At 35.0% G+C, this 17,491-nt stretch overlaps 2 protein-coding genes across 3 annotated transcripts; one reads left to right on the top strand and one right to left on the bottom strand.

Moving 5' to 3' along the window:
- Positions 2,009-4,989, top strand: LOC18611593 (probable trehalose-phosphate phosphatase J). Its single transcript, XM_007047931.2, has 12 exons — positions 2,009-2,295; positions 2,402-2,679; positions 2,789-2,929; positions 3,031-3,102; positions 3,246-3,338; positions 3,430-3,486; positions 3,591-3,692; positions 3,812-3,889; positions 3,975-4,044; positions 4,299-4,369; positions 4,460-4,552; positions 4,674-4,989. Exons 1-12 carry the CDS (start codon positions 2,292-2,294, stop codon positions 4,740-4,742), a joined length of 1,128 nt encoding a protein of 375 aa, XP_007047993.1. The 5' UTR covers positions 2,009-2,291; the 3' UTR covers positions 4,743-4,989.
- Positions 12,817-14,387, bottom strand: LOC18611592. Of its 2 annotated transcripts, none has more exons than XR_001927692.1 (2): positions 13,305-14,387; positions 12,817-13,190 (listed from the first exon to the last, which is right to left on the bottom strand). XR_001927692.1 is itself a non-coding variant. In XM_007047929.2 (2 exons), the coding sequence occupies exon 1, from the start codon at positions 14,247-14,249 to the stop codon at positions 13,437-13,439; it is 813 nt and encodes a 270-aa protein (XP_007047991.2). In that variant the 5' UTR covers positions 14,250-14,387; the 3' UTR covers positions 12,817-13,190; positions 13,422-13,436. The 2 variants fall into 2 exon arrangements, 1 of the variants encoding a protein (XP_007047991.2); XM_007047929.2 differs by having other exon boundaries at positions 13,422-14,387.

Raw genomic sequence — 17,491 nt, 5'->3', positions numbered from 1 at the left:
AGCAAGCATTTTCTTGGACTTTCTTGTCACCATTGGCAGACGCTGTGTATGTAATATTATTTTCAAACAAATAAATAACCCTTAAAGTGCCAGGGCCAGGTGGCTGCTGTACACTGGCTAAGGTACAGCCCCTTTTTAAGGCAAGTACTGCAAATTATGGGAAGCCTTAGACACGTGTTACAGTTTGTGCATTTTTCCTCTCTTTTCAAACTTTGATGATCGTGGGTTTCCAGTTGTTAAGTTTTGTTGTTTCCCTTCAAAAATATTTGTTTACTCATTATTTTAATTTCGATGTCAATTGGGATTTTGCATTGACAGAGAAATTTGTCATTGTTGATTCACTAGGGAACAAGCTGGTATTTTAAATTGTAGTTAAGGTTACAAATGGAGTCAAAACAATAAAAGTGGGATAAAATATGTCTTTCACCTCTCTATTATTTGCATTAAAGTTATTTATAATTAATCTTATGATTTTCAAAACATTTCAATTTCTTTTGATTTGCCTAAGATAGAACTCAAATCTAATTATATTCGAAAATTAAATCAACAATTCGAACAAATTGTTATTAATTCACAGTTCTAGACGAATCATTTTTATCGAAAGTTTAACATATCCCAATTGTTGATATCTAAACATAAATATTAGAAATCTATGTAGCCTGAATTATATATTGTTATTATTATTAAATGAAATATCACATTAGTTCTAGCTTAATAAAGAAAGTGAGATAAAGAAGGCTTAGGTTTAGAGTTCTACTTGTATACTGGAAAAAAGACAATTAATAGAGATTCATTAATCGAGAACAACAACAACCAAATAATGCGTTGACAAGTTAAATATACTAATCACGTAGCATTAACTGTAATTTATTTCCTAGATTTGTGAGCAGCTTAGTAAAATTTAGCACATACAAATTAAAGATATAATTGGACGTGAATCAGTGAAGATTTGGCTAAGAAATAAGGTATTAGGATGATATGAAAAACTTAGCAGATACCAAATTAATTGGAGCTTATTGGCCTAGAAATGAGGAATAGGGTGGGGAGGGTTAAAGTCATACGTCTCTCGTAATTAAATTCAATGCAAGACAATCCCTGGCGCTTTCCAATTCACCAAGGAGGATGTACCAAATAAATTATTTGTTTGGCCCATGTGAATATATGTGGTTATTTATTTAGTTTTACCTTTAAGAAAGACAAGTTCGTAAAGAATTATAAATTAGTTTCAATTAATAAATAACCCTAGCCTACAGTCTAGAAATAAAAGAGAGCTTCCATTAAGCAAGTTTATGGAAAATCTTATAATTGTAGAGGTGGCAACTGGTTTTGCTTAACCGGGTAGGTTTTGAGTTGTTAGTTTTGCACTTCGTTTACAAGGGGCGTTGAAAGAGCGACCCCTCCAACAGCCAAAAATATATGAATAAATAAATAAATAAAATACCCCTCATTTCCATTATAGGAAAATTCAGCTTCTCCATTTCATTTAACGTATCAATGAAACTTTGGTGTTGGATATCCAAAATCCTCCCATTGAGGATCCACTTGAAGAAATACAACTCCCATAAACCCGTGGGTCTAACATGTGACTTGGTCTAGACACGTGGCAGAAAGTCACAAGATGTGAGGCGACCAAGGATTGTCGTCCACGTGGCATAACTGCTAGCAGCCTTGTTAACCCTTTTACTCCTCCTGGTGACCGCCAAAGACGGCTGTCCAACACGGCATGGGAATTGCAAAGTTTCTACATTTTTTTTCTTTCCCTTTTTCCTCTGGTTTGCCTCCGGCTTCTCCCCAACCTCCCAAAAAGTAGTGGGGACCACGTGGAGGTGGGGCCCTCGGGGGGGAAAAAAAAACTCAGGATTTTGGGGGGCGGGACAGGATTGTGGGACCTACAAGCTTTGGTGGGTCCCATGTTTTTAAGAGTTTGGGAGGGGGCCGGAGCATCGTTGTTTCGTCCGTTTGTGTCTGGTTTGCTATAAAATGGGCTTCAATCCCTTCTGTCTCTCTCACATACATTCTCTTCTCTCTTTGCTCGCTCTCTCTCTATTATTTCTCTATCCATCTTTCTTTCTTGTTTGACAAATATTTGTGACTTTGTTTTTCTGCTTTAGTCTTCCAATTTGGTTCCACTTCCTTAATCTTTGGGCTTCAACAGGATTAAAAAAAAAAAAAAACAGAGTACTCTGTAAACTCCTCTGTTTGAAGTTTGAACTCTCTTTCTTTACCTTAACATTAACATCCAAACACTTTTTGAGTTTGAGGTGTTCTTTGAACTACGTTAATTTCCAGAAATGGGTAAGTCTTGTTTTTGGATTTGGGGGAATATAAAAACTGTGGGTTTTGTGTTTTTAAGGTAGCTAAGCTTTACCATAAATGTTGATGCGGGCTGTTCTTCTTGTAGTGAGTTTCTTTGAAGAAAGACCATGGAACATGGGTGCTGGTCAAAATGTGATCTCTGATGCAAAATCTGTCCTCAACATGTCAATCACAATGACCGTATCAGCACAAAAACCGCCAGCACCCCCTGGCTATATCTCCATTTCAAGAAAAAAGTTGCTTCAAAACCTTGAAATCAATGCTGGAGGAAGAATTAATGCATGGGTTGATTCCATGAGAGCTTCTTCTCCTACTCATATAAAATCCACACCTTCCCTTATCGATGACCAAAGTTCCTGGAATGTAAGTGCTAAGCTATTGCAAGCCTTCAGGAAAGGTTCTTTTTTTGGCTGGTGTTCTTGTTATTAGACAATAATGATTCTGACTATTGTGGTTGACGGAAAATTTTCAGCTACAACATCCATCTGCCCTGGAGATGTTTGAGCAGATAATAGATGCATCGACAGGGAAACAAATAGTAATGTTTCTTGATTACGATGGCACTCTTTCACCAATTGTTGAGGATCCAGATCGAGCTTTCATGTCCAAGAAGGTAGTTTATATGAAACCGTGCTCAGTCTTTGTATATATCTTCTGCGTGTTCTTTTCATCAGTAAATTTTCTGTTACTAACTTTTCATGTTTGTGGAACCAGATGAGAAAAACAGTGAGAAAGCTAGCCAAGTGTTTCCCTACTGCTATAGTGAGTGGCAGATGCAGAGACAAGGTACATTTTTCAGGCCTTAAATTTGATTTTTATTTTCAGAAAACAAATTTGATACTGAAAAAACTTCAGGATAAGTAGTCACTGTTTTTGTTCATTTACGGTTTCAAAATCAGTAAGTTGTTTCGTTGTTATGCAAATTGTAGGTGTATAAATTTGTCAAATTAGCTGAGCTGTACTACGCTGGAAGTCATGGCATGGACATTAAAGGGCCAGAGAAACGTTCCAAATCTAACAAAGTGAGTGAACTTGCATTAGTACTTTCACCGAATGGTAAAAAACAACTTGTGCCTTCTCTTTTCCTAACTCTACTCCTTGTTTTTCCTCCAGGATAGTGAATCTGTTCTCTTCCAACCAGCTAGTGAATTTCTTCCCATGATCGATGAGGTTGGTTTTCTTCACAATCTTGATTCATTTCATCCCTCAATGTGAATTAAAGGCAAAGAGCTTCAAATAGTTGACATGTTTTTAACTCGACATGAACTTTCCAGGTATACAAACAATTAGTTGAGACTACCAAATCAACTCCAGGAGCTAAGGTGGAGAATAACAAGTTTTGTCTCTCTGTACACTTTCGTTGCGTTGATGAAAAGGTTAAAAGCCAATAGCTATTACTGTTTTTAACTTATTATCACAACTAACTGTTAATTTGTTTACATGGAATTTGCTATACACCTTTAAACGCATCTGACAGTTTTGCTTTACAATACAGAAATGGACTGAACTGGCACAGCAGGTTAGGTCAGTTTTAAAGGAGTACCCCAAGCTTCGACTTACTCAAGGGAGAAAGGTAAAGATAGATAAAACTTTGATGATATCCATATACAGGTTTAAGTGAGAGATGTCTGACTTTGGGTGTTATTTGTACGATGCAGGTTTTAGAAATCCGTCCTACAATCAAATGGGACAAAGGGAAAGCCCTTGAATTTTTGTTAGAGTCTCTTGGTAAGTTTTACTTTAATACTAGTATATATATTCTTTAAAATACAACTTGTTTGATTGTTGAACGTGTGCATTCGTGTTTGCATATATATATACATATATATATATAAATCCAAACTTGGAAAACCAAAAGTGTTCAAATAGCAGCCACCCCCACCACATCATTACTTTATTTCACTTGAACTTTGTTAATAGTAGAAAATAAAGACATGATATTCTCTAATCACTAACCATCTATTATAAATGTTTTTCCATAGGATTCGCTAACTGTACCGATGTTTTTCCCGTCTACATTGGAGATGACCGCACAGATGAAGATGCATTTAAGGTATCCAATGCTCAAAATCAAAGCCAAGCATCTCTTTGTTTATTGAACAAGTGCATCTTTGCTAATACTTTGATTTTTCATTGTTATTAGATATTGAGAGACAGAGGACAAGGTTTTGGTATTCTTGTCTCCAAGTTTCCCAAGGACACCAGTGCATCTTATTCTTTACAAGAACCAGATGAGGTAAGTTCCAAACAACATTATTACTATTTTTTTCCTTCTTTGCTACGATAATGTTCTATTATCTGCCAATGCTAATTGGTTGTGTAACTTAATCATAATTTTTGTATCTTTTAATTTGCAGGTTATGGACTTCTTACGGCGTCTGGTTGAATGGAAACAATTATCTGTACAAGCTCAATCCAGAATGTAAAGACAAGATATTATGGAAATATTTCTCCACTCTTGCAAGAACTGTGAAAGGGTGGAATTTTAGATTATGTAGTGAATTCTTGTTCAAGATAAGGAAAGATGAACAAGAAGGAAAAAATGATTATACAGAATTCTGTCTTGTGGCTTGAAGGCCTTGTACATCTTGTAACTAGCTGGGTACAAGGGTAAAGATTTGTAGCATGGCAACTTGTCCATTATGCATAGAAATTTTACTTTCTTTATCTGTTTGTCTATCTCTTTTTCCTCTCAGTAACATTTACCTGTTAAGGTTGCTCTGCAATGAAAAACCCAATACACATAAAACAAACCATCAGTTTGACTATGATGAATCTAAAATTTTCTGAAGATAGAAAATTATTAAGCAGATTCATAGCCTTCTAAAGAATTATCATACTCAAAGTAGCGCAATCTTTCTTTACCCCTGTGACAGAGGAGTTCTCTTCCTCTCAAAAGATTTGGCATATTGAAAGTTTGATTTTGATGTGATACAAGTCATGTATAGGTTATGTCTGTTCTACAAAATTATTCAGTTATTTAAAATTACCAATGCATCTTTTAAGAAGGTTAAAATGTCTGATTCATTTCCTAGTTCCTACCATTTTTCTGCATATCCATCTGCCAATTTAATTAAGTTCTGCTTTGCTTTGACTCAAATTTTTCTTCTTTTTCTTCTGTAGCAGGTTCCAACCTGTGAATCCTGAATACTGAATACATTTGAAAAATGAAACAAAAACAAAAACAACATTGAGTTTTTTTAAAAGCCTACCCTACCTATTTTTCTTCATTACTGGAGAGACAGACTGGTTCTTAAGTGAGTGACTATGTGAAGGGCCAGGGCAACTACTGTCAACTAGGGTGCTGCAGAAAAAGCTAGCACATTCCACAACTAAACCAAAACCAGGTTGCACTATTTCAGGGCGGAGAAGATATTGTCTCTCGAAAGTTTTCGTTTGAAGGTAATCAATTTAGCAGCCTCTGAAATGTTGCATTATTCTATAGTATGATTGAGGTGAATCTTTTTGACCTTTAGGTTGCCACCTTTTAGATTCACAGCCTCCTTTAACTCCACTCCACGGGTTACATCCACCAGGGGGGAGGGTTCTCTCGAAAACTTGTTAGGAAGAATCTCTAACATCAGCAATTTTCAAAGGAAAGTTAGGAAGAATATTCCAGGTCTCATTTTGGAGTGAAATGAAGAATAGAATCGGATGTGGTCTCCAGAGCACTCTCATCACTTCTCCATTACTCTCCTATCAGAGCTGCACAAAATTATTGATACGATACATAATGGTGGAGATCAAATGAGAGAAAAAAAAAACATAAATGCCCTCAATAGGAAATTTTTATCTATTGTTTTCTGACGTTATAATTTATAGGGGACCGAGAAAAGGGAATCATCTTTTGACAGAACAGAACATAGCTTAGTTAGCTAGCTTTTTATTCCTCCATTATTGATCTTATATATATTAATGAACATTATATTTCGCATATGACAACTGTTTTGGAAAGTAAAAAGTCCTCGATAATTGGCATTTTGTTTAATACATTTCTGTTTGTGGTATTGTTATTGATCAAGAAAGCCTATGAATCTGCATGCAATCCAGTATAGATTCAGTGGCATCCCATGTAACCGGCAATATAGGAAGCTATCAAGCAGCAAAAGGACCAGTTGGCCTTTTTTTCTTTTGTGTAGCTTATGGATGGATCAGTAATTTTGGAGATAAGATAATCACGGCCATTGATGATTGGATCATGGAGGATTTTGGCAGTGTGCAGGCCCCATTTTAGGATCAAATATCCCTTTATTTTTTACTTAAAACTGTATCTCTGCTGAGTCAAAAGGATAAGTTTATGAGGTAGATATTGGAAAAGATTTCTCTTCTTTAACAACATGCGCCTGCTTCACCTTGCCAAAACAGTGTTTTCTTCTTTTATTTAAATCAAACAGATAATTCAGATACCGTCTGGGATTCTATGTGGATTCTCTTTTGATTCCTTTCCTTGCAGCACGAAGGTAGAGTGAGCAATAATTTATGAGACAATTAACCACATGTAGAAACAATTGGCTTTGGTCAATGCTGAAAAAATCTTACATTCATGTGCAACTTGATACTGTAGTTGAGACAAATTTTCCTGTTCTCGATGTTTGTTAGATCAATAATTGTTGCAAACACAGGGAACTGTAAACTATAAGGCTGCAATATGCTTGTCAGATCCATGAAGTGATTTCTATACTATAAAAGAAGCTTGTACCAATTGTTGCTCGTGAATTTGTTGTATCAAAAGAAAGTTATCTTTTGAAGTGAACCAACCAGGCTGACTTTCTAGCCTTTCTAAAAATTATTATGAGAGCATTTGAAGATATCTTACCCAAAAGTTTTTGCTGAGCTCAGTCAATAGTTATATATTGTAGAATGATGTAAATATCATGAATTTATTGAAACTTTTTTTATTATAGGAAAAGGAAATTTCAATGAATAAATAAATTATTAAATTTTGTAGTATGTGCTGCCAAAAGAGAGAAAAGGAAGGGGTATATTTCCATTTGTGAAGTACTAGTATACATGTCCACATTAATCTGTTTTGCTTGTCCCATATTATTATTAGCTGCCTGTATTTTCACATACCATAAATCTACATACATCCTTTTGTCAGACAAGGGATATCAGAAAGAAAGGATAATTGTCCTAATAGCGTTAAGAGATACTCATTGATTTATAAACAAAAAGTAATTGAGTTGGCATCACAATAGAACACTTGCAAAAATTCGTGAAACACAAATTATTTGACTACTACCAAAAGAAATTATTTGAATTGACACTCGAGAAAGCTGCGCCGATGTTTGTTCTTGGAACAAGAAACATGTATCAGAAACTCCATTGGAGGAAGGGTCGAAACATGGATGATCCCTCTTGAAACCCCACAAAGCAATGTAGACCATTAGCTTATGATATAAATTATATTAGTCCCTATATGGGAGGAAGAATAGCCATTGCTCTCAACCAGAAGAACAGGTCTGACCCATTGGGTACCTAGATTTGGAGGAACCCCACAAAAGAGGAGCAGAGAATTCTGCTTCATTTGATTTTCTTTGTTTTGAATTGAGCATGAATAATAATATTTTGGGTTAGGTTTTTGAAAGGGAAACCCACCACCAAGGATGGGAATCTATGGTTGAATGAGGAGTTGGAATCCACTTAAAGGGTTTGTTTGATGTGAGGAAAATTCAAAAACCACGTTGGTTTTTGAATAGGGACATTAACATGGTTCCAAGGCCTTTTCACTACCTCGGCTCCTTCGTACGTGGAAAGATGGAGTCCACAAGATTCAAACCCCCATGATTGGTGCCTTAACTGAATTAAACTAAGTCTTGGCAAAGCCTCAATTATTGGCAGGGAAGGGAGACACCTGCCCCTCCAAATGCCTCGCTCATTCTCTGCTAAAATCTCACCTCTTTCCTCCTCTTTTCCGCCTATCCTTTTCCTTGGTTGCTCAAGACATTTAGTTTCTTGGAAAAGATATGTAAATCTGATCTTATGTGCAAAGGCTTAACTATTGTTATTTCCAATATTGAATTAAGGCAATTGACAAAGAATTTGACTGATTATTGTCACATTTAAACTGCGGCCATGCTCCTACCTTCACGAACCTTCGTCAGATAGAGGTATAGTCTAGCTAGGTGGAGGCCTTGGAGAGGTAAAACTTGGGAGTGCATGTAACATTATCCCAAGTACAAAAGTCTTTGACATGAACAACAACTAGGCCATGCTTATTGTTAATGGTGATTCATGTATACGTACTTTGGTATATATACATTGTTAGATTCATAACACGGCGTGGGAGAGGAACCTTTGGGACATTGAGTTGTCACAGTTCATGTTCCATGGAAGAGGGATGGTCCTCTAGAGTACGTGTCAACTACATGGTAACACATAAAAAGAGATTCGCAACACGTGTGATGCTCTCGAGAACGGGTCCCCACCTTGAGGGTTGAGCCATGGCCGGGGAGGGTGGTGGGCTGGTGGTTTCGTCTTGAAATGATATACGTACGTGTACATACATTAACAATTTATATGTGTACATATTCCAAAGTGGGGGTGTGTGGTGATCATGATTCATGAATCATGAGCGTTGGCCGGATGTGCCTAACTTGTTCGTCACATGGATTCCCATGTGAGCCAGATGCTCATGTTATGGGGAACAACTGAGTAGTGCCTAAGTGGAAAAATTGGGTCCTTCCTTCGAACACTGTCAGCATTCCCCCCCTGATAATACAGACGAAGCCATGAAAGAGATTGATGAGAAAAAGAGCTGAATAATTGTGAATGTGTTGATGGGTCACTGGTAGGGTTTTGCATTTTTTTTAAGGCAAGAAAGCGTTTATTTTGAGTTGGAGAAAATGTAAAAGGGGTACGTGACTACGTGTAAAAGAGTTCATGGTTCCATTCTTGCAGTAACTTTATGAGGTAACATGCATGGAAGGAATGAAACAGGCGCAGAAGCAACAAGAAGGAAAGGAGGGAAAAACAAAAGGATGGTTTCCCTTTTCATCAACAAAGTACTGGCTTAAGGTAACTTCAATAGGCATGAATTTTGTTTGTTATATATCATAAAAACTAAAGTACAATTTTGTTATGTTGGCTGTGATTGTCGAAATAATTAAGTGTTGTACCACGCCACCTTGGAACTCCTTTTCTCTTCATAATATATAGATTAAGAAAATTAATCGAAGGCAAGAAATTGATGGTGCGGACCCAACTTCACGTGATTTACGTTAATCATGCATGATCGTACTCAAAATCAATTTTAATTCTTGTGGTGATTGCGGGTGTCAATTTGCCAGTTTCAAACAACTTTGCATTGAGAAAGTATTACAAATAAATCAGATACTTTAATCTAGCTTTTAATTTGTTAAAGCATGAACTATATATGGGATTAAACAAATAGAAAAGAAAGCAAAAATATTGTTGATTCTAATAATTAAACATTGAACCCCATAAAGAAGGGCATATTGTTTCCAACTAACCATGTGCAAGTGCATGTAAGGGCCAAAAAAAAAAAGAAAAAAGAAAAGGTGAGAAGGCTGCTTTCCAAACTTCCATAATTACTAAGTTGTAAAGTAGTTAGGTTAATATGTAGAAGAAAAAGAGAGGCAGAACTCCTGTTGTAAAGTTTCCCATATATCCCCCATTCGTTGTAAAACAGTTAAATGCTTCTTTTTAAAGTTTTCCACCTTAATACAACACTCGTTTAAAGTACTACCTGCTTTTAAAGCTACTTGCTTTCGTTTACATGGAAATATCCCCCCTGCCCTGTACAATAATTGTTCTGCTTTGGTGCTCAATTTGGTTTCAGATCTTTCCAGGGAAAATGACAGGCATTCAGCTATAGCTAATTTCCCTCTTCATTTTCTTGTTTCTTCTATGTTTTAAAGAATTAGCCATGTTGGAGCGATTTAGGATAAAGTAATAACATAAAGAAGCAGGAATTAACCATAATTTTATCAGTCAACTTGGTTTAGAACCGAGTTGAATTCCAAGTCTTTGGTAATTTTTTTATTTCTCTTTTGATGGGTGTTGAATTCCAAGTCAGTGTTCATCAGAAATAATTCCAAGTCAATGATTGAAGTAGATTATAGTTAAATTGAAAATTTTCAAAATATAGAGGCAGGTTGATCCTGGTTTTTGCACACCACTAACATGAAGCAGATTACAATTAGGAGGATAAGATATAAAGAAAACCATTATGATAAACATATATGGGAATAGACATGTGAAAATGGGTCAAGTCAAGCTTAGGAGAATGAAGGTTTTTGGAATTCGATGGCATGTGTTTACAATTAGGAGGGGAAGATATAAAGAAAACCATTATGATAATCATACATGGGAATAGACATGTGAAAATGGGTCAAGTCAAGCTTAGGAGAATGAAGAAAAAAAAAAGCTTAGGAAAATGAAGGTTTTTGGAATTCGATGGCATGTGTAAAAATCATCATTATTTAAATAAATACTACACGTTTGGCATAATTGAAGCATTGACTGCAGCTGATTAATTACACACTTGCGCTGAAACTTCCAATTCCAATTCGCCTTTTGTTTTTACATTTTATGACAAACCTAGTCTTATTTGATGAATGTTTCGGTTGGGGCCTTTAAAAAATCCTGGCCGGGTTTTGGCCCATAACGTTGCAGCATGGGCTCCGTTAGCGTCAAATATGGGCCTCCAGATAAATACTTCACGCGTTGAATGTTGTCCTGGCCCATAACTTTGCCCTATCTTTTTTTTACTTTTACGAAATTTATAAAAAAAAATGTAATTTGATATTATTTTATATTTATAAATTAATATTTCAATTTTTTTCATTTGCAAAAAATAAATTAATATTTCATAGCTTTTAACAATTTAAAAAAATTAAAAAAGTTTCATAACATGGTTAAAATTTTTTTTAATAATATTAAAAAATTAATATTTCATAGTTTTTATCTTTTTGTTCAAGGGCAAGCGGCTTTTTTAATCCATGCATTGTTGTCTCCGAGGTTAGGATGTAGGATAAGTACAGTCAACTATGTGTTGTGCGGTCTCTTTTGTAATTGTACAGGTTTTTTTGTTCGGATCAAGTCAGTGTGTCATGGAAAGTTTATTGCTTAATAGTAAGAGATTTAAAATGACATATGAGTCGAGATTAATTAAATCATCTTTTAATATATATATATATATATATATAAGAGAAGAGTGCAATGGTTAAATCGCATTGAACCCTTTTTCCCTATTTCTCATTTTGCACCCATCACTTTTATTTTTGCCCTTGGTTATACAGTAACAGATAAAATTATTTTTGACTTCAACTTTATAATTTGTCATTTATTATTTTTAATAATTATTATTATTATTTTTAAAGATTACTAAATAAAATATGAAAAATATAAGGTTAAATAAATAAATAATTACATAATTAAACAAAAATAATAAGAAAATATAAATATATAAATATGTTAATATATTATCAAATAAATTAATAAGTAAATAAAAAATCCACAATTAATTCTAGAAAATAAATAGATTAATGCAGTCATAATTAAGTATATAAACACTATTTTAATTTTTGAGAATAGGATAATTTGTTGCTCATAAATATGTGAAATACATTAGTAACTAATATATTCATTTTATTTCAATATATAAAAAATTAGTAATCATTTCATTGAGTTTTGACATATTACAATCTTCATTTAATTTATTTAATAAACTATTATTAGTTAATACTAATTGTTATTTTATCTAATATGATAATTGTACTATATTGTCCTTAATTGTCATTTTCACCGAACACATGTGATCTCACAACTAATTTCAATCTAACTATCACCACTACTTTCAATCTCAGGATTATTAATCTCAATGTTGTACCAAATTGCGTCTTAAAAAGGGTAACAAATTCCAAATCAAGTTTGAGTTATTTATGTTAAGGACAAATTTCAATTTTCAACATATTTGTTAGGAATGCCAAAACCTTCAACTATATTCAAATATTTAACTCATTAATTGATGCATGATCTCTTTTTTAAAGAGTAAGATTTAAATCTCCCTTCTCCCCGATTTAAAAATATTTTATCTTTAAAATGACTTCGTTATACATTGAAGTCCAAATCTATAGCCGGACCAAGTCCAATAAAAGATGTTTGAGTCAAAACAAATGCTAAGACCCAAGACGAATGGAAACATATATAATTTTATATATATATATATATATATATATATATATATATATAATTAAAAGAGAAATTTCCGATTCAATCCTCTTCTCTCTACTCATTCGAGAAGAAAATTGAAAGTAAAAGGTTTATGTTGGACGTTTCAAGAATTTGCAAGATTTCAAGAATAAAATTTTTCTTTGCTGATGGTTAAAATTCTTTTTTTTTTTAATATCAGCATACTATTATGTTCTCTTAAATTTGGTAGAAATAAATATACCAATATGTATGTATATGTATCTTTTGTCCTTGTGCGTGGCAACCTATACATATAAACAGATCCAAAAATGCAAAGCTAGAAGCTTTGTAAAACACATCCATCCCATTGGTAACCAATTTCTAGGCACTAATTACAAGTAAAAAAATCAGTACACGCTTAAAGATATTTATAAAAAAGAAAGAAAAAAATAAAAAAAATGTAATTGAGTATTTGGCTCATCGGTTGGTACATGATCCTCTATTTAAAGAGTAGAGTTCGAATTCTCATTCCCTCAATAAAAAAATAATAAAACAAGAAGAAGAAAGAATTTAAAAAATAAGGATAGCCGGATTTGTAGTCACACACCTCTCGTCCAAATAAAAGGGTTTGAAGTTGAAATCCCTTTCATCAAAACAAAGCACATGAAAGAAAAGGATAAAATTGCATGGAGCGATCTGAAAAGGTTTGTTGGCCATACCTAAAGGCAAAATTTAACATTGATGTCAGAAAAAGGGGGGAAACAGAATTAAACTATATGTATGTACAAATATTCTAGTTGAAAAAAATAAATAAATAAAGAAAAAGAATGTACCTCTTCACCAAAAGGATTCAATATATTGTCCCTTTTTTTCTTTGACATGAAATAAGCCAATATGTCGTATGATAATTAAACAAAGAAATTCTTCACAGCTTCATAATTATTAATTACCTTTCTGATCAATCTTTAGGACAATTTGGTGTTACAATCTTGGGACAGAATTTTGCTTCCTTCCCCCATCGTGTTCACCCTAAACTTACACTCGACATCCATGTCTCTACTCCACATCTTGAATACCCCAACGTTCAGCAACAATGGTGAATTAAACTTAAGCGCTAAAAAGATTTGATGTTTTGGCTTTTTGTCGTTCATACTACGCTGGATATTGAGTGGCACCGGTTGATCTTCAGGGCCAATTAGTTTAACATGTACAACGTTGGAATCACCGCTGTTCTGATACAAGCTTGGAAACTGTCCCGCACCAAGCGTTTTCGTCCAGAAAATTAGCTTCGCATCGTCATCAACTGATCCATATTTGATTCCCATCTTTTCATTTGGGTTATGGACTTTCAACGTGACATCATATTTAGGAGGATGATCCGTAAATTTCTTGACTTGGAGCATTGAAACAGAGAAAACGGGAGCCTTAGGAGTAAAAGAATCGTACAAAATCTTTAGGGCTACGCCTACCATAACTCCAATGACAACCAAAACGACAGCAATCCATATCAAGTACTTGAAACATGTCCTCTTCCTATTCTTCGCCGGCCCAGCCGCCTGACGGTAACTTTCTACGATAAGGGCGTTTTCAGGAGGTGGAACACGATATATTTTATCTTTAGGGACTTGGACAACGTAGGTTGCTAACAGAGAGCTTGGAGGGCGAGCTAACTGCAGGTAAAGGTCGTCGTCGTCGTTGTTGTTGGTGCTGGGGGTAGGTTCGGGTCTCGACGACTGCCACTGAGAGTCCTCGGCAGAAGGCGCGACCCGCTCCTCCATGGGGAGATGGGGTGCGAAAGAAAAGGTTGGGTGCCGAAGGTGAAGAGGTTGAAGGTTAAGGAGGAATTTAGGGCTTGCATGGGAAGAGGTGGTTTCATGGATGTTGATTGGTTGGTTTTGTGGTTAGAATGAAATGAGGTTACGATTTGGAAAAGACAACGCATTTTTTAAAGAATAAGGGAGTTAATGAAGACAACAACTAATCTTTCCTCTTAATTTTGGTCAAAAAATAGAAGTCTATTTTTGAGTATGTGACTTGGAATTGGTTATTTCTTAATCACATTATGCCATGCATCACCATCATATGGTAACAACCTGTTAAACTTGGGCCTTTTAATACCCTAACTATGTGATCAAGGAAAAGAAACAAACAGAACCTTATTCTTCCACATGAAAATATTTCCTATTTAATCTAATAATTTAATTAGAGAATTTCAACATAAAGTCATTGCAAATCTAAAATATGCTTTTTGAACTTGAAACCTAATGTTTGGAAAAAGATGTGAACGTTTGAAAATAACCATCATTAATTATGCATGTTGGCACACTCACCACAAAAAATTTGGCTATTTCCAACGGAAAAGTCCGTTGGACATTCCGTCGGTATAAGCCTTATGGGTAATACTTTCTGTTGGAAATCCGTTAGAAATTTGAATTTTTGCCCCTTTTTTTTAGAAATTCGTTGGAAAGCATATTTCCAATGGAAAATCCGTTGGAAAAATATTACCAACGGGAATTTTCCGTTGGAAATATTTTGACCTATTATTTTTATAATAAATTTTCAGAAAAATTATCATTTTTGTTTTCGATACTAAATTTAATTCCGCATTCAACTATAAAATATATAAAAGAAAAACACATTACAAAATTGAGATTCAAGTCCTAACATCTAATTAGAAATTATCCTTAACACACAATATATAATATAGTTTGATACATATGAATATTAAACATAACATCCTTAAAAAGTATCAAAGTGTTTGCTCTGAAAATTATACTTCATGTGAGGGAATTTTTTTTCTTACTTGTCAAGTCTTGAAGGTCCCGCATCGCCAAGGGTTAAACGCACATTACTCATGAACATGGTTTCCATACGTGCCATAAATTCACTCATACCTTCCGCCATCACATTTCTTATTTCTTCACGTATTTCCCCATGTATTTTCTCATGTATCTTATTCAAGTTTTGTGCAAGATTTTTCACTTTTTCTTTCAATGCATTTGCGGGACTGTTAAAGTTTGAGTTGATAGGGTCACACGCAAACTCAAATGTTGGTACATTGGATTGTGTTCCAGTTAATAAAGCTGTCGTAGGGACACGAATGCCAAACCCATACACATGAGTGCGTGTAGTCTCCTTCTTTCCAATTGCTTCAGTCCAAGCATGTGGATCGAATTTCGCCTGAGAAGATGACTCATCGTCATACTTCTACGATAGTACAGAATTATACATTTTCTACATAAAAATCATCATTAATGATTAATATTGAAGTAGAACATCAACTTAGAAGAAATAGTCAAAATTAATGAATTTTTATTTACACTCGTAGACTTGGACTTGTTATCAATAAAATCACCATAACCCCCTGAGCGTTTATTGTAAATGATATTGTAAATGTAGAACAATAGCAACACATCAACTCCAAAAAATTGTCTAAAGCAGTCAATAAGCTAGTATCATTTTGCAGTAACAGACAGCCCTAATTGAAGCATCAAATCTTGTTTGCATAACAATTATTAAGAATGAACCTAGTTTAACAAAACCCTATACCAAAATCTCAGCTGGGGAATAACAATGGCGTGGGGCTTGGGGAGACACAGAGGCAGCCGGCAGGGACTGGCTGTGGCTGGGCGATTGGGGAAAAAATTCAGATGAACCGATGAAGGAGCCAAGAGTGGTGTGGTAGGCCGACAACTAGGGAAGAACAAGGGCGTGGAGCTTGGGGAGACACCCACGCAGTCAGCAGACCCTGGCTGTGGCTGGGCTGTTGGAGAGAAAAGACAGATCAACCGATGAAAGACCCGAGCTTGGCATGGTAGGCCGACAGCTAGCTGTAAACACCATATTTTTATGTTAAAAAAATTAATAATAATAATACTTAACTAATAAAAAATCAATAAAAAAATACTGGCAAGGCGCGGACGCCCTGTCAGTACCAGTATCACCACTACAATGGCAGACGCGAAAAATTCACATCTAGTAGAGTAGTGGAACGAAGCCTCGCAAAGACCACAACCAAAAATATTGTACAAGTGTAGCACAGGGGATCCGAGGGCCAAAAACTCAATCAAAAAAATTCCTAAGAATCCTAGCAACCCAAAAACACAGAAAGCCAAAATCAATTCCCTAGTCTAGCAGCTAGAAACCTCAATCCACGAACCAAAAAATACCAAACAATACCAAAAAAAAAAGAATAAAAAATATATATACATAGAGAAAGAGAGCTTTGGGTGAAGGGCTGCCAACCATCAGTGGGAGTTTAGGGAGTTTGGGGTTTGTGATGTCGATTTTAGAGAGAGTATTGGGGCTTCGGGCTTGCCGTCAGTGAAAAAAAGAAGCAAGAGAGAGAAGATCTGGGTTGTTGTGCCACCGATTCTAGAGAGAGTTGGGCCTTCGGGCTTGTGTCACCGACTGAAAAAGGAAGAAGCAAGAGAGACAAGATCTGGGTTGCTGTGCCATCGGTTCTAGAGAGAGCTAGGGCTTCGGGCTTCTATCGCCGACTGAAAAAGGAAGAAGTGAGAGCTGACCAGATCTGGGTTCCTGTGCCGTCGGTTTTAGAGAGAGTTGGGGCTTCAGCCTTGTGTCGCCAACTGGAAAAGGAAGGAGTTGAGAGAGATAGCTGCGGGTCGAGGAAGAACAATAGATGAAGGAGTCAACTGAAGGAGGGAAGGAGTGGCACCCGATTAGAAGAGAAGAAAAAAAGGAAAAAGAAGGGTCGGGGGGTGGGATGGGTTTTTATTTTTATTCCTTTTTAATTTTTTTAACATCAATTACTATTACATAAGCATTTAACATTTGGATTAATGTGCTAAAAACACATTTTGCTATATAAATTTTATAAGTATTAAAATTATCATTTTCATAATATTAATATAAAATAAAAAATAAATATATATACAAAATAGTAATTATGTTTTTTTAAATAAATCGAATTTATATAAAACATAGTTATCAAAAGACCTTATAATTTAATTAATAATCATAAATTTATTGATTATATGAATTAATTTGTCCTTATTTA

This window comes from Theobroma cacao, chromosome 1, assembly GCF_000208745.1.
Source record: "Theobroma cacao cultivar B97-61/B2 chromosome 1, Criollo_cocoa_genome_V2, whole genome shotgun sequence".
NCBI classification, from domain to species: Eukaryota; Viridiplantae; Streptophyta; class Magnoliopsida; order Malvales; family Malvaceae; genus Theobroma; species Theobroma cacao.
Note: the sequence above shows the minus strand (reverse complement) of the source record. Positions and strands in the feature narration are given on the sequence as shown.